We start from the raw sequence: 27,154 nt of genomic DNA, 5'->3' as shown, positions 1-27,154 counted from the left end.
ATCAGCAGTAGACATTTTGTCATTTTTGCCTAGATGTTTGTCTCAGATTGCACAGAACAGAAATTTCTCATGTAACAGCATCTTTTCTTTGCATTATTTTTGCAAGAGCTAGTACATTTGTATTGTGCTCAACATAAGCAAATTTTATTAGTATGCAATTCTTTTATGTGCTCCAACATCTGGTCAGAAAAAGAAAAAATACTGATAAGAAGATATCAAATCTAGCTATGACTTTCTTTCCATTAATTTGGAACAGATACTCTGCTAGTATCAAAAAATTCTTTATCAAAAAATACTCAAATTCATTTGAAATAAAAAAATATAAACAACATCCACCTTTTTCAGTTTTTACTTTTCTGGTAATCTGTTTGAACAAAAAAGAAAATCTGTGAGGGAATGAAATAAAATTTGTCAGAACTAAATGTTTCCCTCTAAAAAAAACACTGTTGTTTCCGTAAGAACACATTACATGAGCTTTCACGGCAGTGCCCTTTAGTCAAAGTCCTTTCAGCAGTACCAACGGGTGAACCTCGCAATCCCTAATATGAGCGCAGGGCTTGTACCTGCCCCTTACAGGAGCCTGTTCATATGAACTCCCTCAGGAGTACAGGCTTGGGAAAAAAAGTCAACGGGGATGTGCATTCACTAACATCTAATCCCTTTCTAAAACCTACTGAGCTATTTTAATAGCTGTTACATTTTTTTCCCTTCCTGATTGTGAAGTAGGTCTGCAATTTCCCTTTTCTAAGCCTATTCATTTCCAGGCTAAATTTCTTCTGAGCTACTTTGTACACATCTTTCTCTTATACTTCCATGGTCGGTAAGTTAAACAGTTATTTTTCTTCCCCTGGCGTTCACTCAATAATGTGTTTATAGACAATAACCATATAGCCTCTCAGCCTTCATTCTGCATCTGTTTACTTAATAACACATCTGTGCATCTGGTCCAGTCCCAAAGAACTCTTGAACGGGATAATTTAAGTTACGCATGATATTACAGACAAGGCCATCTTTGCTTTTGGGTACATGTATTAATGTTTCCCTGTCCCCACAGGAAAGATCTTTCCTGATGCATCTCATAGCCATATCTGTCTTTTTCTATGGCTCCATCTCAGTGTCGTGTCTGTCATCAGCAGTGCTTCCGCTTTCTTCACTCCTCCCTTATGAAACTGCAAATGCTGTTCTCTTGGAAAAGTTTATCCTTTCCTATATAGCCTTGCAGGTCTCTAAGTTGAGTCAGTCCTGTACAATGTACATTTGCCTGTGTCTTCTTCTTCTCCCAAAGAACATACGTGGTGGTTTGCATTTGCTTGTCAGTTCCTCCTAACTCATAAATTCAGTGTGGAGTTTGTGTCTCACACAGATTTTGGTTTTGCTTGAGCTATTTTCCTGCAGAACTTCTTTTGTTTTTACTTTTCTTTCAGTTAACTTGCTACTTCTCTTCCATTCCTTTCTGTTCCATGTATTTTCAATCAAAAGCAATGACTCTCCTGGCATCTTTTTGAAAATCACTGTGGCATCCAGCGGATCATCACCAAACAACTTAGCGATCCATCCAAAACAGAAGTCTGTGTTACATGGTCTCATTGATTGTGCCATCACCAGCTATTTGTTATATGTTGGAGGGCATCTCCAAATTACACTCAGACAGTGCCAGCACATGTTCAGTATCAGCCTGCATGGAGAAGGGACATCCTCTCCCCTGGCGTGGAGGTAGTCAGCTGTTGGAAGCAGTATCGTCTCCCATGTGCATCTGTGGGTGACGCACATCAGACCCTGCAGTCCAGGCAGAGATTTCTCCTTGAACAGTCAAGAGGAGATCAGTCTTGATACTCCATTTTCCCAGACATGGGCCTCCTTGACGCTTGCGTCAATGGGCAGCGTTGCACAGGCATCGCCCGCCGGTGTCTGCAGTGCTGGTCCTGGGCTTGGCCATGAAGAGTGTTGAGACTCTGCTGGCACTCCTGTATCTGCAGGCCAAGACGCTGACCTTCAGCACAGACTGCAGTTGGCTAGGGCCTCCACATTACTCTGTCCTCTCCGTTTTTGCTGAGCACAGCTGAAGAACGCTGCTCCCGAGGCCATGCCTGCTCATTTGCGCAAAGCAGGTAGGCCAGATGTAGCTAGTGTCTTGCATAGTCTCTTCAAGTCATCCAGCCTTCCTCATTTCTAAATGGGGAACCTGTATTGTATTTTTGTGTGTGTGCGATTTTCCTCTATCTTGCTTGCTCTGGCACGTCAGCTATGCTATAAGTGCTGAAAATCTGCTTCTTTACAAATTGCCTGCGTGAATGACAGACTATTGAGGCTTCCTAATTCTCAAATAACCCATTTGATTAAACCCATAGACAAGTAAAGCATATCCAACAAAAATGTACCAAAAAAGTATGCACAAAGTATGTAGTAAAAAAGCCCTACAGATATTTGTCATTTCTGACAGCAGATACACTTTAAAATAAATGCTAGCAAGGATTTGGTAATCACTTGTTATTTTTATGTAAAATCACTTGTTATTTTTATATAAAATTATTATGGAGTAATTCCTCTGTCTTTTGCATCTTTCTCATGACAACTTAAGACCACTTAAAATTCTTGGAAGTTACACCTAAAACAATTAAACTCTAAATACCTGTTAGTATCTGATATTTGATTGTGGAGCTTAGCTGGCCTCCTCTAGTGACGTCAAATCTGAAAGGTTTCAGGAGGTTCAAGTTAAGCACATTATAATATTTAACTGTATTTGAAAGCAAATAGGAACTCTGGTTTTAATATTAAATCTTCTAGTATAGCCAAAAGGCTAGTTGTAAGCTTTTCATGTTAGGACAAAAGATATCAGCAGTTCCCCTACAGTGCACTTTTAATTTGTTTCTTACAAAACCAGCCAAGCCAAGCCTGAAGACCTGTCGTTGCTCCTGCTGCCCATGGCAAAAGTGCCACGGGCATCGGTGGCAGCAGGGCTGTGCTTCAGTGTCCTCCTCACCATAAAACTAAGCATTTTGAAAGAGGTAGATTGAACATGGGCACAGACTAATCCTCATCTTGCCTTAAGGAGGGCAGCACATCATCATTTCTGTGCTCGTCTGAGCCCTGTTTTGAGGTATTTATGTAAGGTACAGTGTTTGTCTTGCTTTAGTTTCTTGCCCAAGAATATATTTTATCTTAAAATCTCTATTAAAAAATTGTAAGATGCTTAACCTTCGAGACGACTGTCTTCTCAGTGAATGAAGGACATACAGGAAGTGAAAGGACAAAAGAAAAGACTTCCTGAAAGCTACTGTGTGAATTCTGCAGTGAGAAATACCACTTTCATGTTTTCTCCCTGGGGACATCTTCTCCCCAGGATGGTTTGCTAGACAGTACAGTCAGACAATTACACGTGATAGCACTGCATCCCAGCTTTCTGGGGATTATGTATCACTGTATGATTGATAGCTGGTGAAAAGCCTTTATGTGTGAACTGGTGGTTTACAGGACCGTCTTTAAGATGGACATTTCCACCGGCACGCCATCTATGCCTTCGCTGCGCGAACCAAAGGGAACTTGTCTGTCGTTTGGTGGGTCTTGATACAGCAGAGTCCAAAAAGTTATCTGTGTTTGCTCAGCAGTGCTTGAAAGTTTTTTTTTTCTTTTTCTTTTTTTTTTTTTTAACCCAGAAGACATGCAAACACAGTTTTTCTTGCGACATCACTGTTAAAGAGCAAACTGGAAGGGACTGCTGTACACTCCCAGTTGTGCCCACCATATCGACAGATATCCACAGCTTTTTAACCATAGCCCTAATTATTATGCCTTAGTAATACCAATGGCCAAGCCTTTTGTTTTGGTTGGTTTTGGGAGGTTTCAAATCTTGAATAGTTAAATATTTCATTATACACTTGAGTTTTTCAGTCTTCAATTCTACAAAAGACCCATAATATTTCTGGCTTGAAAGTGATGCATATGCTATTCATAGCTTTCTCAGGCTCTCAGATGTCATGTAAAATGTGATATAAACAGAGTGCTTATATTTCCACTATCAGATCCTTTTAGAAGGATTTTATAACATGTTCCATGTAGCGGAAGAGCAACATAATTTACCTCTATTTTTCTTTATATAGATAGCTAAAATTCTGTTCTTAACAGAAAGAAATGAACATGAAAACCACCTATTGGGAATTCATTAATTTTTATTTCAAACTTTCATTAAAGTTATGCAAATTCTGATAGATTTAACAGTCTGCTAAGTCAAAGATACTTTCATGTTATTTAGGAGACTGTTCCTGCTTTGTATTTAAGTAATTTTTCTGACTGACCTATGCATGATATTAACCTGCATTTTTATACTGAAAATTATTAAGATGTTAACACAATGATTGTATTACTTGACATTTTTCCATCAACCCTTCTAGGACTTGGAATCTGGTAAGTATGTAAGAAATCTCAATTTTCACTCCTCGAATAAATAAATAAATGGAAATTTCTGGCTTTAACATTTGGGAAGATATTAAAAATCAAAACTCAAAGTCTTTTTATTCAATCCAATATTTTTAATACCAATCAAATTTTCTAAATTATTTTAAAATGTGGAATCCACCTTATCCTTATTGTAAGTATTAATATTTGTTGCTTGCTTGTTCTGCCCATATGTGGGGTAAATTATTCTCAAATGTTTGGGGAAATGACTCAATAAAAAACCCTAACTTACTATTTCAAGCAAAGTATTTCATTCTTGCTCTTCTCAAGTAGAATAACTTAAACTCAAGGTTGCATTGAGTAACTGTCTCAGTGTCTCAGTTACAACTGTCTAAGTTTTCATTTCTAGGTTTGCATGAGCAAATTCACAGGTCAAGAACCAGTCTGTGAAATATGATTTTGATGTATTACTCCTATACGTTCTCGTTCACTCTTAAACTCTTACATGCTTTCAAAACCTGTTACTATCAATGCGGATATGATATGGAGAGGAGACTATCTGCAAAATTCAGATGATTCCCCATGACCTGAAGTGCAAATTAGCAACAAATCATGTTAGCCAAATATGATAGAAGGGGAAAAGAGAAGAAAACTAGTTTAAATTCTGAGTTTTTCACCTAATTAAAATTTATACATTTCAGGCTAGAACAAAGTAGATAGTCTTAAAATTTCTGGTAAAAATATCACTACTTGTTGAGTACATATGACCCGTTGTATGGTATGGTATTATCTTGTATCATACAATATCATATGATACTCCACTACTTCTGTTACATATACTGCCATTAAAATTTCCATTTTTTCTTCTCTATTTTTTATTTTTCCATTTAACATTTTCCATTTTTAATACATAAAAACATTTCAATGTTTGTGTTTCACAACTTTCATCAAAACACATATGATTTCACAAATTTCTTTTTGAATGGCGTAATCCTAGCACCTGGCTTGTATGAAGACTGCCTCGCAGATTTAAACAGGATATGGTGTAAACAATGACCTTTTAAGTGAAATACAAATTGCAAAACACTCACAGCAGTCAAAACACCTAGTAGAGTAACCATTAAGTTCCTCTTCCATCGTATTTCCTAGGGAGAAGCACTTTTTGTGCGTCTGCACTGCTGCCTTTTGACCTTGGTCTTCAGCCAGCTCTGCTCTGCAACCTTTCCACAACATTAGCTATTCCCTCTTCTTGCCTGACCCTCATTAAAAGCAACTTTCTTCCTGTTTTGTAACAGGGAAAGGACATCTACTCATTCACTCTGGTGCGGTCCAAGACACTGCCCCCCAGTTAAACACGTGCGCTGTACCAGGGTAAAGGAGTTGACAAAGGCCAAGAGCAGGATTAAAGAAAATCCCAAGTATCTGAAAATCAGAAAAATAATAGAGCCATGCAAAATGAAATGTAGTATGCAGCTATTGCAGCCTCTCATCTTTCTTCTTTACCTACTCAGCCTATAAGATGCAGTAATTTGAAGTCAAGAATGCTTTTCCAGTAGTGAGATATGGGTATGGATATGGATACTGGCTATGGATATAGCTTGCTGAAATGGGAAAGTCTGCAGATGTGGCACAAATGACAGAGAGAGCAGACTGCCTGGAAAAGATTCCCCTTATTACTTTGGCAGTGTGTTATTTCAATCATCTTTGTAATTTCTTCATCAAAGTTTTTTTGATGTCTGTTTATTTCTGGTATTTAATGGGAATGTATCTGAATTTTCAAAATATTTCACATAGCAGGAATATAACTTGCTCTCCAGCTTTTCCTATACCAATTAACTTAGTATATATCCACACTGATACTATACTGTCACGTTTACACTATAAGATTAAAATGTGCAGATCAAATAGTACAGATCAATAAAAACAAAATGGCAAATAGAAGGTGTTTTCATCAATCTGATTATTTCAGTGAACATTGTATTGTGCCAGAAGTGTAAGTACTACAGATGATATAAGTTACAATAGCCACCCAAGCTTTGGATAGAGGTCATGGATTGCTCAGCACTTCTGTGTACCTGTGTCAGCAGTCTCAATGATTTAAATATATATATATATTAAAAAAAAACAACAACAACAACAACAAAAAAAAACAAGTAAGAATAATGATTTTGGAAAATAAATGTGTTTAACAGTTAGGAAGAAGGTGCAAATTACATAGAAAAAAATAACATTTTAATTTTAGCTGGATACATTAGCCCATAAGGAAAAAAAGGTGGTGCCGAAGACAGCCCTGCCCTGGCAGGGAGAAGAACAGGTGGACTTAATGTCAGACAGGACAAACTTAAAGTATACTCCTATTTGAACAGTTTATTTTATTGCACTTGTGCTCTGTGCTTACTCTTTTTTAATTGCTTTTCCAGAAGAGCAGCTGTTGCTCATGACCAGGTCCCAGTCCGAGGTCCTCAACCTCTCTGTGAGCTGCAAGGCGGTAACATCAGGTTCCTGGGCCTGCTGTCCAGCAGTTATGTGTGGAAACACCTGGTGTTTAGGCTTATAAATCCTGCCTTGAATCTAGCCTGACACCTCTCAAACAGGTTTTACTATAGCCCTGCAGCTCACTGGATATTTTTCCTGCATCTTGATCCCTCCTTTCTCTTCTGCAGATGCAGGCGGCTTTTATCCAAAATCTTCCTTGTCTTTTTCAAACACCTTCCTGCAGTTTCTGTGATTTACCTTCTCTGTAAGACAAAACTGGGAGAAAAAAAAAGGGGTGGGGGAAGAAAAAGAAAAGGCTGCTTGGGTATTTGCTTCCATAAAATGTCCATAAAGCACTTTTAGCAAACCCTGGGAAGATCAGCAGTGAGATAAAAACTCCTGAGTTTTCTACGACAAAAAGCAACATTATATCAAATGTATTTTCTTCACCCCATTTGCCTGCTGTGCCTTGACACAATAGAGCCTGCAAAGCCTTTTGTTTCAGGTTTTGATTTTTAGCAATTCAAATATGTTTGCCACAACAGGGGTCTGCTCTTACGGTGTTCTCCATAAGGATGATACAAATGAAGAGCAGTAATGATGCTCTCCAGATGTACAGCCCTATTTTTGTCACCAATTGGATATCCTAAAGCACAAAGTGTTACCGCACTAGTTTCTTTACTGGATTATAGCCAGGTACCAGGACATATAGATCAGGGTTTTTAAAGGTATTTAATTAATAGGCTGCAGTGGCAAATGGCTTAGTCTCCTTTTCATAGCTAATGTGAATTTGGGATCCAAAGTTCTTTGGAACTTCTTTTAATTTCCACTTTTTTAATTCCTTTTATAATTTTCCACTGAAAATTAGGCCTTCAAGAGACGAAAATCACTTAAATTGAGATTGAACTTAGGTTATTCACTTCTGTTCACTTCTGATTGAGCCTTCTAAATGCCCTTTAAAAATACAGGTCAGGTTTTTGTAAATTGCTTTGAGGTGACCATGAGGTGAAGGCAGGACATTTATTATCTACATCAGAAAATAATAATAATAGCAAGAGCAATAATTTCTATTTTATTGCTTGATGTAAGGTATAGTATGCTGAAGGTGATACTGTTTCTGAAGGCGATAATGTTTCTACTACCTTGCTGTAAAACTTGTTTTTTGTCCCCGCCACACAGTGTGAATCAACTTTCACTGAAGCGAGGGTGCACTGATGTGGCGGGACTCCACAAACCTCCACTTCATCACTGTGACCACCGAGGACGCTCATGACCCTTTGAGGGATGTTAGGAGGAGCAGTCTATGCTGCGAAGCAACTGTAGCAGGGACAAACTATCTCCTTATAAATCTCAGCTGGATGTGACTGCAGAAAAACAGCAACATAGTATTTCTTAAACTTCATGGGATGGCAACTCCTCTCTGAGCGTGGTTGAAACTGAAAGTTGCACAAATCAATGCAAATTAACCAGGTATCGCCCCTTGGCAGAGTTGCGACACCTCATCCTTAATCCTTTCTTCCTTGTGTGTAGAAAGAGGATGCACTCAGTCTTTGCAGTTGAGACATAGAGCTCAGTTAACTTCACTGTTCCTACTGCGTGTCAGTTTGGCAAACCTCCATAATGCCATTACTTGCCGATGCTCTTCAGCATGGCCTTATCTTTGCAAAACAGAGGTAAAAGAGTGACATGATGCTCCCTTGCAGAGAATGATTTAGCATGCTTGGAGTGAAGTAATTATTGTCTATGTTATGTCCATCTCTGTAATGTATCTATGTATTCATAAGCAGGACATGTCTGTATGTATATAGATATAAATGTATCATACATACATAGACTTTAAAGTAGAGGTAAAGACTTTATAGCTCTTTGCAAACTATGTATAAGCAAGATTCAGAGCTGCATGCACAGTATTTTTTCATATCATAAGGATCAGAAAAATAACCTGACATACAGTTCAGATGAGAAGCTGAATTCTCAGTTCAAATTTCAGGGTAATCTCTTCTTTTATTCTGTGACAAAAAAGTGCCGAGCATGGTGCTACACTCCTTAAATGAACAGACAGCAAAGCTCTTCCATATAGTCTGCTAAACATATACTTCCATATAGCCTACATTCTACTAAAAATGGTACTGCAATACGATGAACAACATAGCAGTCTTCCCTGCAAGAACTAACCTCAAATTGCATTTTGTCTGGTTCTCCCCTCCTCCCTTCTCCAGCAAAGTATGGCATGAAAGCAGTCATGCTGGGAAACAGCACTTGGGTGCCCCATGTCCACACTGGACTTGTGGACAGCGTGTAGGTTTCTGGGGGAACACCCAGTGCTTTTGGTGCTGCAATCATCTCGACCACTTCATGAGCTCTTCCGCAGCGAAGCGGAGGATGACCCACGGAGGATGATCCTTCTGCCTTTTCCACGCTCCTGGGCAAAAACAGTGGCAGCCTCAGCACACGTTAAACTAATGTGACTCCAGCCTGGTGCGGACATTTCAGACGTGAGTCCAAATGGCGACGAGGTTCATATCCAGCCCACAGGTAAGGGTCAAGCATTGGCATTACCCTGGCAGGACGAGAGGCGTCAGGGCTCGAGACCCCGCGGCTGGGATCTTGTCTGCACCTCTGCGACATGGGAAGTCAGGAGAACAGTTTGCATGGCTGGATGAAGAGCCCAGCTGATCTGGACCTCTAAGGGTGGAGGAAACCCCCTCGTAAGCAGGCTGGCAGTTTAAAAGCAGGACCATATTTCCTGACCTGCGAATCTGATTTTTTTTTGTCTAAATATGCTCAAAAAACCTGACTCTAGGTTTTTCTGCATAGCTTTAAGCACTAACACTTCCAAAAATCAGTTCCAAAGCTGATAAATATTGCCGGAAGAAAGAAGAGAATAAAAATTAAGAAATCAAATACAACTGAACTTAGTGACAAAGAGATTTTCTATATGCCTATGCTCTTTTTTTGGTATGATGAAACTTTGATTTATTTCTTTCATTTTATATAATAAAATCCATTGGTGATATCAGAATGCAAGCTAGAAATTTATCTTTTTTTGAAAGAACTGTTAAAAAAGTCAAGGCCAAGAAAAAAGACTAAATAATGTGTTAGAGAAAGAAGAAAATGCATGATTACAAAAGCATGTTTTCCCATCAAGCTTTTAACAGAGATCTAGGAACAGCGATTATTCTGGGGGCTTTTTCTTTCTTTCTTTCTTTCTTTTTTTTCTTTTCTAAAGAAAGACAACGGCAGAAGGCATCATTCATAAGCTAACAAAGCACATGAACTGTTCCAAATTCCAGCGTGTAATGAACACAGCGGTTCAATATGCACTGCAGTGATTACAGTGGCAAAGAAATGGTGCAGGAAGTTTCTGTTTCCCTCCTTAAAGTAGGTTTAAGGTTATAAATTAATCTTAAAAGAGGTTATGAGTGTCTCAAGGGATTAATGAGTATCTTCTAAGTGCCTTCTTCTCTTAATTGTCCAAAGGCCAATTGATCCTGGAGTGTATAAAACATGCATGAAGATGAGATGCATAGCTAAGACAGCGAGTGAGCGAACCACAGGCAGAAGCTAAGTGCTGTGTCTGCTGGGAAAGATGCCCAAAGGTGTTTTTTACTTCCTTCGTTTTCTTGTGCTCTTACTCAGTTTCTCTGCTATTTGTCTGGGAGCATTTTGCATTTCCACTAGCAGTTCACTATGCAAATGTGGAAATGAGCAACTGGCTATTTACTGTGTGTTACCTCTGGGGTTCCTGCTCCTTGTGACTGGCATTTTCTGGAATGCTTTCCATGAAGCCATCAAATACAAGGCCCTCAGCAACATCTTTAATCGAAACCACGGCCTTAGAGAGCTACATGTCAGCACCATAGACAGGTATGTATTACCGTATGGCTGCCTGCGGGTAGGGGGAAGAGATGCTGTTCTGCAAGTGTGCTTTGAGAAGAAAGCAGCAGTACAACAATAAACAAATTGTAGGCATTTTATTATATTTGAATGGAGAGAATTGTTGTCCAAAATTTTATTTGCAAGAGCAAGTGGTAATCTGTTCAATACAAAATAGTGCATAAGCAGCACTTCTGAAAACATTGCAAGTTGCACAGAGTGGTCCGAATCCATTCATGGAGAGAACAGATGAAGCTGACTTCAGTGGGCATCCTGCAAGAGCATCATTAGTAACATCGTAATAAAATTCAAAAACAAATCACACAAAAATGAATAAAAAATTCACTAATCTGCTGCTGGGGGAGGTAATCTGCTGCTGGGGGAGGTATTCTTCCATTCTTTATTCTTGCCACATTGCTCAGTGATGAGTGATGTATATGGCCTGTAGTGGGCTTCAGTTCCCTATATGGTCCCTGCTAAGGTTTTCCTTAAGGTTTTTTTTTTTTTTTTTTTTTTTTTTTTTTTTTTTTTTGTAAGTATCCCTGCTATTTCTGAGCAAAATCTGAAGCTTTAATGTAGAGAGTTTCTTAAGCGGATTGGCACTGAGCCTGACAAAGTTTTTAACAGGGTCACTGGATGCAAGAAGTTACTTTTTCTTCAGCTGTTGTAGAAACAGCGTTATAAACACTGACAATGGATGCTCTAAGAGCTCTGTAATTGCAACACATCATAGCAAATTTTGGTTAGATAAGCGGGGACATGCAAAGCATATTTTAAAGGAAAACAATGACTATTCTAACAGTAATTTAACCTACTTTAAGCAATAATGCCTCTCTTTTTTCAAGTAAAAATTTTCTTGTGCATTTGCTGAAATACATACATATGTACATACTTGTACAGCACACACAGGTGGAAACTCTCATAAAGAAGAGTCTTCTTCCTTGCAATTCTGTGTTGTAACATAACATTTTGGAGAAAAACAGAGGCAATGATTCCGGCTATTGCAGCTATTCCATATTAACTCTTCCCACTGATCTAATCCTACTAAGTCAGGTTTCTGTTTACAGTTTAAGCCTTGGCGAAACTGTGCAAAAAGAGCAGACGCAGTGTCTAACCAAGCTCTCTTAGATAAATCTCATTTCATTGAGATGTGCTTTATTTTTATTTGCTTATGTTTTATTTTGATTCGCTTATGTTTTATTTTGATTTACTTACTCTTCAGACCTGATTTCTACCCCCCATCCTATGAAGACAGCACAGACCCTGAAAAACAGACTTTCCCACTGCCGGTTGCCTCCACATTAAAAGAGGAAGAAGTCTCCGGGCTCCCACCACCTCTGTACACTGAAAGCAGCATGGAGTTCATCAGCGAGACGGGTGGACAAGAGGAGCCGCCACCGTACGAGTTGTCTGTGCAGGAGCCACAGCAGCAGCAAACGGCCAAGAAAGACTCAGCCCCCAAAACAGTGCTGAATATTCCTGCGCCAACACAAGAAAACAATTGCTGACAAGGCACAAACTGCCATGGGGCCTGAGAAAGAGCAAAGCTGGGCAGAAACTCTGGGAAAAAGGCAGTGGGTAAAACCCCATGTTTGTGAGGTGGACCAAGATGGAAGAAGATGGGTGTCCATGCTCCTTAATGTTACACCCCCAGAGCAAAGCTGCCGAGGAGAAGACCTCTGTGTCTGAGAGAAGTTGGAGGGCTTATATAAAACAGTGCTTGGTATTTTAAAACAGAACAAGGTTTTCAGGCTTGCTAATTCAGGTTTACTAATTCTATGGAGTGCCACCATAATGTTGTAGCTCATGTTTACATAGGAGTAAATTCCTCTGCACAAAACTCTGCATAGCTCCTGTATAGCTCTGGCAGCAGTCTGAAGTACTGCAAGGCAAGGAATAACTTTTACAGAAAAAACAAACAAAATATCCATTACATTCAGGGAACAAGACGGTAAGACGCATATGAGAGAAGACATGCTTTGCTGTTACAGCACAACTTATGGTAAATAATTACCTGCAGTTGATATTTATGCTAGTGTATAAGGGACAGCTCATATCCCTCTGTCTAAATTTAGCTTTTTGCTGCTTTGATAGTCTATCTCTTAAAAAATATTGAGGATAATTGCATATTCTTCTGAAGGAAATACAACTTTATATTTAACTTTATAATTTTTTTGATAGCCAGAGAAAGTTCCTGTTGAAATCAATGAGAAATCTTGTATTGGTTTCATCAGAAGTTTGACATTTGTGCCACTGATATTAAAGTGATTCTACCCAAAATGCACCATGGGCTTTGCTACCGAATCACTGTTGAATACAGTTTTTTCAGCTGAATATAGAAAGATGTATACAAGAAACTTACCTGATAAAATCAACTTGCTCCATGAACTGTCCTCAACTGTAAAAATACATTTTAATACTTAAAATGACTCTAAATGAAACATCCAGGTAGAGATTTTTTTCTTTTTTATAAACAATACATCTTTTTTGTCCTCTCAGCCCATAGAAATGTTCCTTTGAGATAGAAACTACCATGATGTATCTTACAAAAGTCACTGGCAATGTGTAGGAGTCACTTCTTCAACTGCAAGATAAATGCTAGTGATGCAGCTTCATGCTGCTGTCAGCTTTAAATCTCTTCTATTTCATAAGCAGTTTCAGTTGACATTCCTTATCTATTCTTTGTAGCATTAGCTGACCTGGGAAAATTATTAACTGATTTGTTTCTGTTTGGGATTTGTACTACTATTTGAAGTAATTGAATATTTTTTGTATCATAAGTCATTGAAGCTACTTGTTTTATTTTGATGTGGAAATAGTGGGTATTTTACTATTCTGTTCATGAACAAATTTTGTATTTAAAACAAATGCCATTTGCTTGCTTATGATACAAGGTGTTGATAAATCAGGAAAAGCACACTAGAGAATCACAGTATCAAATACAGCTCCTAAATTCTAACAAGACCACCCTGGTATGGCTCTCAGCTTCTCAAAGGAAACTAGCAGTTCCCTTTCTAGCATGAAAAAACCTTCTCTGTGTCACTCCTCTGAGCTATCTTTAAAAGCAGTTGCTTCCTCTGCAGCTTATTCAAGAGTGTTAGGGACAAGAAGAAAGAAAGAGGACAAGAGTGCAAGAAAGAGGCTTGGACCGAACTTTCTTCCTAGCCTCCTTCTTTCCACAGATCTATAGACAAATTTGCACCCAGGCCATTTCACTGAGGCTCACTCGGGTTTAGACCTGCAATCTGACAGTAAGCAGAGTTTTGCTCTTTGTTGCAGAAGCAGCAAGGTCAAAAAGTTATCAAACTTTCTGGATGCCCAAATATCATTAAATAAGAACTTCATCATTAAGGCTTCATTTACATTTCATTTACATTTACATTAGCCAGGGTGGTAGTAGTAATAGTGGCTAAGACCAAGGATGAGATCATAAAATCAGTTTTGTCTTTCAAAAATTTTCAGCCTCTATGGATGTAGACAGAAAGGAAAGTAGGATAAAATGACCTGGAGTAAGTACAGAGAAAGAAAATAAATAGAAAGAAAGAGGAGAAGCATATTGAAAAGAAAACAACCACAGACTAAAAAAGAATCTCTGAAAAGAATAAATCTGACAAAATGATGTTATCAGCATACACAGATTTTTCAAAGTGACTGAGAGTCTGTGCAGCCCAGAAGAGAACACTAAAAGCCAGGGAAACATTATATACTGTTTCCAGAACAGCTGAACTGAGTTATCTCCTATGCCAAGTTGATAATGTCTTACCTCCCCGCACTACCATATCCATAGGCAGAAGTGTGTGGCTCCGGGGCCCAGGACCCCAAAGGATGTGGGCAGTGCACAGGGATGAATCACAGCAGATGAGACTGATTATTCCAGGAGATCCCCAGTGACAAAGTTCTGATGCTGTGGAAGTTGATTGCTTTTTTTCTGTGGATATCTACGACTTCCTCCATGTAACTTTTAATTTGCGCCCATGTAATGATCAAGAAATAATCAAGACTACAAGTAGCTCAGAGAGTAAGCACTGCAGTGGCTTTTCAGTGATCTCATGTTTTTGTTTGATGACTTAGTAGTTTTCGATATGGAGGGAACATTCTGCCTATATGGAAGTACTTCTTTTCATGCTGGATTACATACGTGATCAGGAGCAGAAAGATACTTTTTGCTCCGAAGTATCCCACCAGCACAGACCTGAATTCATAGCTTGCCTTTAGGTATAGGACGGCTTCTTTCTTCCAAAAGACTTGCGAGTTGTATGAACCTTTTGCATAAATAAGGCCTCCAACAAATGAGGACTTCTCCAGTCCCCATAGTGCAGGGAGAATACAGCAACTAGCCACTTTGTTGCTCTTTTTGACATTTGCTTACCACACTTGGAAGGGTGTTCTTGGGCTGGTTGCTATAGGAAATGGGATTCTGACTCTCTCCACATGTTAATGGACAGTCAGGAAGAGCTGAATCATCTTCCTTTGCTCCCTCCCACAGCAGTCCTACTGCGCCCCTTCTCAGCTCCAGTCTTCTGCAGATGTTTTGAGTGCTTAATGGATCCAGAAATGTGAAACAAAAGATACTGCATCTTCACTCAGCCATATGTAAGGAAGCATTTGAGATATAAAGGTTAAGACAGGGACACATTTCAGCTTAAGACCTAAATATTTTACTTGATTCAGTTTAAGTAGATTTACTATTTGGTTATGAGTTTAATGGAAAACGGCATGGGTGATTAGCTCAAAAATGTCAACAATCTTAAAGCAGGGAAAGCTTTTAAATGATTTGTGTTGCTCACACCACCTAGCATGAATTCATCTTTGGCACAAATAGCCACTGAAAGTTTTAGATTAAACGGTATTTTCTTTTCCTTAGCGACCTAAACAGATCAAAATAAGACTTCAGAACAGATGAAGCACTTTTAGGTGAGTGCTGTTGCCTTCCAAATTGTCTTCAGAGACAATGTACTTCTCATCCTGCCACTAACTTTCTTACAGAAAAGCATTCTTCCCAAAAGAAAATGTCAGTAATATCCATTTAGCTGTGTTGACAGGTGAATTTGCTGATATTTTGTAATTTAGTTCAAGCCACATGATGCTGAAGAGCACAAGTCTATGTAGTAAAAAGTTTATCACCATGCTTGATGCCTGAGACTCCAAACAGTTTGTTCATTCTAGTCACCTTAGCATAACTACACTCTTGTGCTGTTTTCTGTAATTTGGTGTCAGCTGCTGTGCTTTTGTAAACTGTTATGGAAAGTTAACGTCAGAGCATCCTTCCATATTACCTCAGGTTTGGGTGTATTTTCCCCTCCCCCCCCCCAAATTCACCTATTATTTATTTTAAATCATAAAGGCTACATTGCACTGTCAAAAAATAGGTAAGATGACTGGAATATAAAAGATGACTAGTCGGTAGGACATAGCTAAACACAGTAACATGAAAATTTTTCTTATTTTAACATTGAACATATTAAATCTTTTTTAAGCTGTATCACCTTCTTACTTTTACTTCCTTCTTCTTGTTTTCTAACTCTCAAATCCATTGCTGTGCTATTATATTAGCATTCTTCCATTTGCTCATTATCATCTCTTTTCAGCTGAATAGAGCAATTTGTCCTTTACATTCCTATCCTCTCCACCACTTACTGCCTCTTTCTTTATTCCTGGGACCTGTTCAAGCCCCATCTTGGTCAGTCCTCTGCTAAGGCTCCTTGATATCACTGTCACTCTCATTGGTCTCTGGGAATTCATCCCTGAATGATGAAAAACATCTTTTCTCCCTCTGCCCTTTCCCCACCCTGTGGCCTGGGAATACATCTTGGTATCACTGGGTACAGAAAAAACTGAATTTGTGGAAATAGAAAGTGTGTAAATACTAGTGTAATCACAACTAAATAATGTGGGAACCTTGCAACTTCCAGACTTGATAAAACTCCTAGTCTAACAATAGCAGCAAAGGAGTTTGAGTCTCTGTCAGAGCTCCTAGACACTGTGATAAGAAAAACAGTATTAGTGACAGTTTTCCTTCTGCCTGAAATGTGCTGTTTTGGGGATCCTTGCATCTTTGTATAAGCTGATGCATGTTGCTCTTTTCATTAACTCATGAATGCCCAAATATTGACCTCTTGTGTTAGTAACTAAAACATGTCAGTGCATCCAGCATATTTAATGGGATTATGGCTACAGTCCTTTCCTGAACACAACAAACTGACTGTTTGCAGTATCAGAAACAGTGACCAGCTGATAAAAGCACTGATATATTCTTTGACAGTTCTGTTTGTTCTTCATGAGTCTTCCCATTGCATCTTGAAAGGCACTTAGATTTTGAAAAGCAAAACATACCGAGAATGCAAATCCCACATTAAGCTTGGCAAATGCAATGTATTACAACTAGGCCTCCTCCATACTGGTTGGATCACCAGGTGATCAAAAAGAGTTTCCTTACCAAAAAACTTGTAAGAGATTTTAGAAATCCTTGGACTGCTCATTTCAGAATGTTTATTCATGCAGGGCAGTAATTTGAACTAAAGGGTTATAATTCAGTACAAGTTTATGCTTGACTATGTGTCATCCCCTACAGCTAAGAGCTTATTATCCTATACCTAGAGGAATGTGATCTACAGGAAAAATAAAAGATTATTATTTCTAGATAAACAAGCTTTTTGTAAAGATGAGTAGTCTAAAATTCAGAAGTAGATATCTAAATTGTGTGAGAAAGTGGAGGTCTTCTCCAAAAATCTATATAAAAAGCACTGAAAACATAAACACTCTTTTGCCATATGAGAAAACTTAAAGTGAAATACAATGTGAAAGCGTTAGTGTCTCATCTGTTTAGGGTCAATTAAGTAAATAATGTAATTGTATTAAAGGCAGTTTTATTAGGATGCTTGAAAGTGCAGTGTCTTGCAGCAATTACATAGTAAGACAGAAATATGGCATTCCACTTTATTATGTACTAAATATCAGAGTAATTTGACAGAAGTGTTGAAAGAAATGAAAACAATTTCCTTCACTGCAATATCATCTAAATTGCACTAATAATTCAGCAACTGTAATGAATTGAAACACACTGCAATGAGGCAAGTTGCACAAAGCAACCTTGACAAATGATACAACAAGTGACCACACTGTTCCCAAGGATGCAAAACTTTCAAACAAGTCACATGCATATAGTGTTTGTGTTCTTGTTCAGAGCGAAGTACTGTAGCTAGAACTGCAGTATCATTTCACAAGCGGAAAAACACTGGTGTCCATACCCTCTGTATCCTCCCTTTGCACTCCCCAACCTTTTGTTCTATGATTCATTGTTACAAAGAATCTAAGAGAAGCTGAGTTCAGCTGGTGAACAATTCATTAGTGTTCATTTTCATTCTGCCTTTGCTATACACTCATTTGTGGTAAGTGGAACTTGAGTATTCCAAAGATTTAAACAACTTCCACTATAATTCTTCTATGAAAAATTACTGAACTTGCAGTGGTTACCTTTCAAGCACAGTAAGCACTGATAGGATCTGCTGACATGAGTAATATTGCAAAAGACAGCTGAAGTTCCACACCCAACATATTGCTATAGGGACACATTCAGCTTCTACAGCACAACTGCCTCACTTTAGAGGAAAAAAAGAGTTAAAATCAGGAAAATTTAAAGGTACAGGTCACATATTGATATGCTTTCAAAGCAGGGTTAAAAAACCAAGGGAATAACCCTTTTATTTGGGAGCAAGTGCAAGTGTGTACTCAACACTGCTGCCAGCGTGTCTCTGTGAGCAAAGGTGTAGACAGAAGAGTGATGTCAGATTAGGAAATACACCCTTGAAAAAGCCTAGTATACAGCCCTGAGGCCCCAGACATACTTTGTATATGTCTTTGTAAACCAACAAGGAGGTGACAAGAATCCCCAAAAATATTCACCAAAGATGTCTTTGCTTTGCAACCCTTCTCTCTCCCTTCCTAATTAAAAATTCCCCAACATTTATCATAGAATTCAAAAACAAGTAGTTCATCCTTTCTAGTATGCTCTTGACAACACTTGAGAGTTAAGGCCTTTTTCTTTGGCTACTTTGTTATCTGAAAAGAAGTTATTGCAGGTATAACACAGAAGTCAATGCACTACTGTCTCTGGAGATCAATGCAACTGAGTATGCTCAATATTATATTGAATATTTCTTCCCACCCTCCCTATATCCCCAAGAAAACTTTTAAAATCATACAAGGCACAAACAGCTAACATGTTTCAGCAAGGTCCTGTCTCTTCCTTGCTGTTCCTCTTTTGGCCCTGGTTGAACGATCCTTTGTGGCTTCAGGTGATGACAGTGGGTCCCTTTCGCCCTGTCCTCTCATGGATCTGAGATATTTTCAGTGCAATTGCTATAAGAGGACTCAGCACAGCCTAGAGAAGATATAATGAATTACATAAGGAAGAAAAATTAACGAACACGGTATACATATAAATTCCCCTTCTTAACCGTAGAATCATAAATTAATAACAACAATTTAATAAATAATAAAAATAAGCCTAACATTGTTATATTGTGTGTTGTTTTAAATATGTTTTAAATAATACGTTTAAATCATTACAGTTAATATAAGCGAGTAATATGCTTAGTATATCTTGTGAAATGTTACAGAGTATAATCTAATTATGCATAAAGAGAACCAGAAAATGTAATGATAATGTGACAATGTAACAGGAATTGTGGTGATCTTGTGAAATCTGCTATTTCTGTTCTGATGAGTAGAACACCTGAAGATGAGATTTTCTTACTATGCAAACTTAATCTGTGGAGCTTAGGGTCAGAAAGGACTGTGATAAGTATCTTAGTACAAATCACAAAAAGGTGTTTGAGCACCTGAAATTGTGTTAGATGGGATAATGTCCACACTCTCAAGTTTCAGGGTACGAACCTTAGTGAATGACCTATATATATGAAATACTGCCTAGATGGGTTAATGCACATAATAGCTACAGTAGTACCACACGAAGACCAAATAAATCTTAATTTTTTTTTCAAGTAGTAACTGAATTTTCTCTCAATTAGTTATATGATATGCAAAAATAAACTGGCAGAGCAGAGTTTCGTGCAGAAAGCTTTTTTTTTCAGAGAATCATATATTTGACTACCAAACTAGTAACATAATTTTCTGACTTTCAATATTTTTTCTTTTCTCTCAGATGAACTACATTCTGGTTTATATGCCTTTCTATCCATTTTGAAAATAAAACATAATAAAATTGGTAATTCTGAAAAACTTAAATTTACAGGTATATTGTCATAATCTTGATATAGTCAATACTTTGAATCTGTTTCTGCATTTAACAGTTTCTGACATACTGAAGTGTGTGGTTTATCTATACAAATAGTTGAGTGGCTTAATAAAAATAGTGAGCAGACAAACTAACTGTACAAACAGAGCAATGAAATAACACCATTCAGTTTGTGCTGTATCACTGGTGTCAAGCAAGTTTATGATCAAGCTTGGTTATGCACAAGTGTGAACACTTTGATGTGTTGCTATTCAAAAAGCTCCATATTTGTAGACCTGTATCTACTGAATAATAGCTGAAACACAATACAAGTCCATTAAAGTCAAGCATGCTTAGTGGAGAGTACAGGAAGCAAAAATATAAACATTTTGGGGAAAATCCTGCAGAAGTAGGTAATAAAATGGGCCAATTTATAAGGTCTGGATCATATCATTCCATTCCTCCAACATGATGGATTAAGGAAAACTGCAAAAGACCAAAGCATCTCAGCTCCCTCTGGGACTCTCTAAGAATTCTCTTCTCTGATTGATTTAAAAAGTATAGGAAAACTCAATAAGCAACCCTACCAAACCAGCTTTACTTGACACTGCGTTCTTAAGCAACAAAAGCACACTGAAGTGGAAACAATAAAACAAAAAAAAACCCTGCTCAATGCTTTGAACAAGAACCAAAATCAGATTAGTCAGGTTTATCCCACAACTCTTTACCTAAGTATTTCAGAGGCTTTTGTTTTGCCAAGTGGTTCCAAGCATCATTAAAATACTCTTGTCTCCTTTTTATACTTCTTATAAACACACTTTTAAACACAGAAAGTCCTATCTTTATTTATGTCCTGTCACACTTCAGTTTAACTATACTTCTCATCTTACAGATGTAAAAAAACCTAAAAGAATCAATAAACCTGCACATATTCTCCTTTTCTCTTTGAAGTGATAAGGTGACAAGAGTAGAGCAGAACAACACGGAATCTCTTCAGTGTACCACTTAAATTTCAGTTGAGAAAGAGAAACCATAGTTGGTGATCATTTACACTTAATATGATTCTAGAAAGACTTCTGAATCTTAGCAAGATTTTAATAGAATTAAACATATTCTTCAAATGCTTCTTTCTACTTAATAAATTGTACAACTTTACTAATGGCACATCAACTTAGAATGGCAATTGCAATCACTCTGTGCATTTAATAATATATTTAACCTTTGGAAACTATTTGGGAGATGTGGCATATTATCCTTTAGATAATATTTAAGGGTACTGTAAATTAGCAAAATCATTTTCTTTAACTGAAATTTTACTTTCATAAGAACATGGAGAAATTACAGCCTCTAAAGGCTATAACTAAGCTGTAGAAGTTATATCTCAGTCTAAGTAGCTGAGGTAAGGATGATCATTCATACTAGGAAATACATCAGACATGGAGATACCGTAACACATGGCAAGTATCAAAAGCCCTTTGCTTGGGAATACTCTGTACTGGAGCTGTGAGAGGAATATCATTCCCTCCTGGCTTGTGTAGCCTTTTTCCTCTCTGTGACCTTGCAAGAAAATTCCACCCAACTAGCCATGTTCACAGACAAGATCTGCCCCATGAGGCAGCCATGTTCACCAAAGGCTCAGGTCTCCAATGTACCTGATTGTGGGTTAAAAGTTCTAGAGGTGACTGGGATTTGGCTTTAGACAGGTCTTTTTCTCAGCCTAGGTGGATGAATAACATCTGCATGTCAAGGAAAACCTTCTGAAAAATCTACCATGTGAAAGTGGTTGTTTCACTTACAACTTGACAATTTTCATCAAAACTTGATTCAGTTCTGCCACAAATATCATAAACTATCACTTCACAGAAACATATTAAAATATAACCCCTTTCACATACTGACCAAGCTCCACTTCAGAAACCGGTTTGTTTTTTTCCTCTGCTACTTGCTGTTGGAATAATGTTTTGGAAACTCAGTCATTTGGTGATTAGGATACTTTTTTACTCCAATGATTTTTTTTTAACAGAGTGCCTCTTAGGAAAAAAAACACAAACAAAAAAAAAACTCTTGCCACAGAATCTATGTTTGGCTGCTACTAATCCAATGATTCTGCAGTTAACTAGCATCTAGGTCAATTTTACCTTTGGGAAAAGCAATTTATAGCATTTGTGATCCACTGTGTCCCATTTAGAGACTAACTGCTACAGACTGTTTAGGACTATCACAGCATCTCTTCATTGCTATTGCAATTTAAGTAATGAATAATAATGTACTGTAAATAGAGCTGATTAATCCATATTCAGAACAGTCTGATTTATTTACTGCAGTGTTTCCACGGCACTAACACTGCAAAAGCAGCAAATAATGTTTTTAAGGAAATGTTTTTCGATTGCTGAAACAATTCAAAACAATTCTGCATAATGAGTCATTTCTTTTTTGGTCTTTGTATATACTGAATGGCCTGTTCAAATCTTCCAAGTTCAATGATACACCCAGGTAGCTAGGTAAAGGACAAGGAGATATTAGACATCTGTTGTGATCTGTATCTAGGGAACAATTAGGAGATCTATAAATGAATGTAAAGGTCAATAAACTCGTATTCTGGTACTTCATGCCCATTCCACTAATCTCTAGCTTTTCCATCTGTGTTAAATTTAGCACAATAATAACTCGAGAAAATTTAGAAAAAGGAATGTGCCAGTATAAGGCTTAGATAAAAGCTGGCTTATTTCCATTGAATTATAAAGAAATAAACTTGCTGAAATTGCTATATGGGTGCCTATTTGCCTGGTAAAATCTAAAGAAGTTGTTTCTTTCCTAAACTCTTCTAAGTTAACTACAAACTACAAACTACAAATTTTCAGTAATACAAAGAGTATGTTTTCCCTCTCTAAGAGGAGCATTCCAGTTTAAAAAAAGGCTTGGACATTGTGTTAAAGACTTTATTTCAGCCCGCTCAGAACTAGGTTGCATCAGCACTATAAATTATGCAATTTTTAAATGCTTACAAATTTTCTTTGCACAGATGGTGCATATCTTTCTTCATCACTACCGATTTTTACTCCTATTGATTTCAAATTATAGAAGTACTAAACTAGTCACAGAAAAGAGAATAACCAATCCGTATCATCTAGCCAGGCATGGAGCTGCGTCTTCCAATTTCCTTCAACTGATCATTCAACAGCCAGGAAACACTGCTACTCCATTTATTTATGACCTTGGACTTCTAATTGTTGGCACATTTCACTAGTCATTTATTGCTTGGTCTTTTCTTTTTTGTTGCTGATCAAGCAATTGGCTCTGTTTAATTTAAACTGCATGGGAAGTACTACTAATTTTAGTACTATCTATCACACAGTAGGATTTTGGTGGCACTTACATCCATTAATAATTACTGTTTATCAATCAGCCCATTTTATTTGGTCTACACATAAATTGGAACAAAAGGCTCTTTTTATCTTCTCTCTAGTTCTAGTTCTTCTGTCTCTGTTTCTATCTAGTTATAAGAATGTGGTTATTGAATTGCTAGTATTTCTAAAAGAAAGTACACACTTAAAGGCACGGAGGCCTGCAAATCAGCTGTTCCTTTAAGACCTGTGCAGAGCTGTATAGTATTGATGCACAGAAAAGTATGAGGAGAGCCTCATACTGGTCTCACTGCTCAGTTGTATGAATGCTCCCCTGGAGCCAAAGTTAAGAGCTACAGTACTTTAAAATATGTCAGGATTGCTTTCGGGTATTGAACTGAAGTGGGGCCTACAGCTAGCACTCCCAGTGGTAAAACATTGTTTTTAGTAAAAATGTGTATGTTTTCTTAGCAATAGTGTCAATTTACATGAATTTCATGAAGTGTCATTATGATATACCAGTCTTTTAGGACTGCCAGCATGCATATCTAAGGTGTATTTTAGATTCCTACTTATCTGTAGAAGATTCACCATCAAATTCTTTGTCAAAGGAGAAGAGAAACAAACTAGAAAAGCTTGAAAACTGCTGAATAATTGGCTAATTAATTTTGAAAAGGCTTGATCTGAAAGGAAAAAAAATCTGGATGCTGATATGGACACAGTAAAACTAGCTAACCATAATGATTCTACAAACATGCTCCATAATTTCTCATGAAAACGAGCTTTCTACCAAGACAGAAAGATGTCTTGCTTGTAATGGGCAACAAGATGTCTCAAGGTATTTTTGCCCTTTGTCTTTAGTATCACTTAGAATTATGACTGGGCAGAAACATGGAGTGATGCAAGGCATTTTTCTTCAAATGTCCATATAAATAATGAAAAAAAAAAGTACTAGAGGAAGGTAGTTTAGAGAGCAGAAGTAACCAAATGTTCACTTAAGCAAACAAGCGAAAAATAATTTTATGTCTTGGTTTATATTATAAAAAGCATGGAAGAAATGGAACTATTCCTGACTGGCTGTCCCAGGTAGGTGCAGCAATGCAAAAGTTACGTGCAGTCATCTGTCTAATTACAAAGGTCAACTACACTCAAAAAAAATTATCATTTACCCTAAACTTAAGAACTTTGTGCAAGGTATATAAAGTATATACTTTACACTTCCACTTGTCTCCCAGGCTCTGCCTGCAGCCGCTCCTGGAGGGACTCCGGACCTGACCACCTGCTTGCATCGTCAGGGACTCTGATGGACCTTGTTACCAGCACTGTGGTCTGTTGGCTCAGGCAGATGCCATGGGACCGTGCCCCGGTCAGTGAGGGCACTGTCTGCACTGCAGCTCTCTTGGTGCCTGTCTCCCAACCCACTGTGAAGCTGCTCTATGCTTGCTGCTCATGGACGTGGACGGGTTTGCTGGTGAGGCCACTAGACCTTGTTATGGACTTGGTGTGCATCCTTCTAGCTAATCTGCTCAAAACAGAGATGAAATGCGACTGCAGAGCAGCACAGGCATTTTCCCTCCCATTTTTTGTAGAGATAACCTCTGTTCTTTCAATCCAACCTCTTCATAGCTTGAAAACTCACTTAGAACAGCTGCAAGTTTCAAGTACGTTGACTGTATATTTCTTTAAAAGACACACAAACCTAAACTCTGCCAGTGTCTCTTTTCTCATATTGCATATATTATAAAAAATAACGTAGAACAATTCACTATTACAAAAAGGATTCCATCATAAGACACACTTTCTCATTTGTAATTAAATGGTCAAAGCTCAACTAGATGAATACTGTAAGTATACGTTTTACTCATTGATACTTAATTTCATACAGCTTTGGATAGTAAATCATTTTGTGAAAACAATCTTCTGTTTTTTCTTGGGACCAATTAGGCTGGAAGCATGTTCAGACCATAATTTTTGTGTCATACATCACATTACTCTAAGTCTACCATAAACCTCTCATATGTTTCCAGAGTAGAAATGAACTGCTAGTCTGTCTCCTCCAAAGACTTACTTTGATTTGGTCTATGCTTGCCTATATAGGCAAAGACCCATATTTAAACTGCGTTTGGACTCAGTCTGGCTGCAGATGGTAAGTAGTTTGTGCTATAACAAAATCTGACTCGCAAGTGTGCATGGGGTTGCAGCAGTGTTCTTTCTTGGTCAAAACACATTTATCAATCTGTTAGCAATAGCCATCCAAATCCTGTGATAACTTAGACGCACAGGAACACTAAAATTGCTTAAAATGGTTCTTTTTTCTTGCTAAAGACTGAAGTCTTTAGCAAGAAACCTTGTGGATACATTGAATAGGATACATTGTGTGTATCCTATTTAAAGAGTTATTGAGCAGGCAAACTGTTACTTCAAGACATAATAAATAAAGTGAATATACCATACTTGAGGGAGTGGGATTTGCAAAACTTCTGAAGAAATGGGAGCACTTTTACACGATTGGCACACAATTGTTTAATGACAAAAAAGAAATTTGCTAAGTTTACTACAAGAATCTGATAAAAAACCAGTGTCAAACATGCACCTAGGGCTCAAATGCATTTCACAACATTTATATTTCAGATATTTTGCTTTTGTATTCCAGTCATGATCACACAGTTGCATGAGACTTCAAACTACAGATTTTTTTGTTTATTTTACTATAAGCCAAATGTTTATCTTGTTCTTCTTTCATGAAACATCATGAGTTGTCTTCTGTTTTATCTCATGTTGTGATAGTGCTTCTAGTGGAAAAAATCTGAATGGCAAAAATCTAAGGAGTGAAAATACAATTTATACTATGAATTGTTCAAGTTTTGGAACTGACATACTGAAACTTGATCTCCACCTTACTCATTTTAGGAAAGAGTCTGGTTATAAATATGAGATAATTCTCAGATTTCTGCAAATGCCTCCCTTCCAAGTAATCTCTATTTTGCTTAGGCTGTGGAAGCCATATGTCTTAGGGTAGGAATCCCTGGGTCACCTTAACTCAGTGACCCCCAGATAATCTGCTTGAAAATTAGTTATGTTTTTGTAATATTGATCTATAACTCAGATTGCAGCACTTGCAAAAATTAGCAAAAAATAAAAAATCACATGGCTTTTGAAAGACTAAAACTCACACTCTGATCACTTATCACTGAGGTATCTAAGCCCTTAACATCCCATTGTGTTAGATATTATGCAAACATATATTAGAACTGTGGGTTCTGCCTTAGTAAGTCTATATTCACAGGCTTAGTAAAATTGCTTGTAAACACAGTAAACAAGGGTGAGTGTTTCTTCTGATTAAAGGGGAAAATATGTAGCCATTGAAATTGCAGAGGAAGTGTGCTACCTATTTACTCACTTAGAAAAAATAAAATGCAGAGAACAGTCTACTGATCCGAGGTGTGAAGAAATTTCTTTTTCTCCATTCCAGCAGTTAAAAGCAGAGGGGGTGGATGTCTCCCCCAGCAGTTTTTCAGAAAGTCATGAATTTGCTCTGACAGTACCCTTGGAGGAAGTAATAAAATTACCCTTCAGCTTCTTCTGCAAAGAAAGCATCCTGACACCCCAAGTGTCTGGGAGTCATATAGATGTAGCTAGGGCAGAACTGAGTACATTAATTACTGCTCTGAAGCACTGAATGAAGATTATCACAGGAGCAAGTTGGAGGGGACAGAAGCAGAAGGGACCACTAGGAACAAGCCAGACACCCTGTCACAATTGGATTAGTGCTCCTGAGTCTGGAAGACGAACTTCACCACCGAGGACCTATGGATAGCAAATATGAAGCAAC

General features: G+C 37.8%; 2 protein-coding genes across 2 annotated transcripts in view; one reads left to right on the top strand and one right to left on the bottom strand.

Annotated features, from left to right (window-relative positions):
• The first annotated feature begins 10,384 nt into the window (after positions 1–10,384).
• Positions 10,385–12,251, top strand: TMEM252 (transmembrane protein 252). The gene is given in 2 exon segments (XM_062599715.1): positions 10,385–10,734; positions 11,966–12,251. Coding segments are annotated over 2 exon segments (636 nt in total).
• Positions 12,252–17,592: 5,341 nt separating this feature from the next.
• Positions 17,593–27,154, bottom strand: part of PGM5 (phosphoglucomutase 5) — a 66,929-nt gene continuing 57,367 nt past the window's right edge. The window contains exon 11 of the mRNA XM_062599304.1: positions 17,593–19,123. Within this exon, the coding sequence (XP_062455288.1) occupies positions 19,034–19,123 (90 nt within the window). The 3' untranslated portion in view covers positions 17,593–19,033. The remainder of the gene's footprint in view (positions 19,124–27,154) is intronic.

The sequence above is a fragment of the Rhea pennata genome, chromosome Z (assembly GCF_028389875.1).
Source record: "Rhea pennata isolate bPtePen1 chromosome Z, bPtePen1.pri, whole genome shotgun sequence".
NCBI lineage: Eukaryota > Metazoa > Chordata > Aves > Rheiformes > Rheidae > Rhea > Rhea pennata.
Note: the sequence above shows the minus strand (reverse complement) of the source record. Positions and strands in the feature narration are given on the sequence as shown.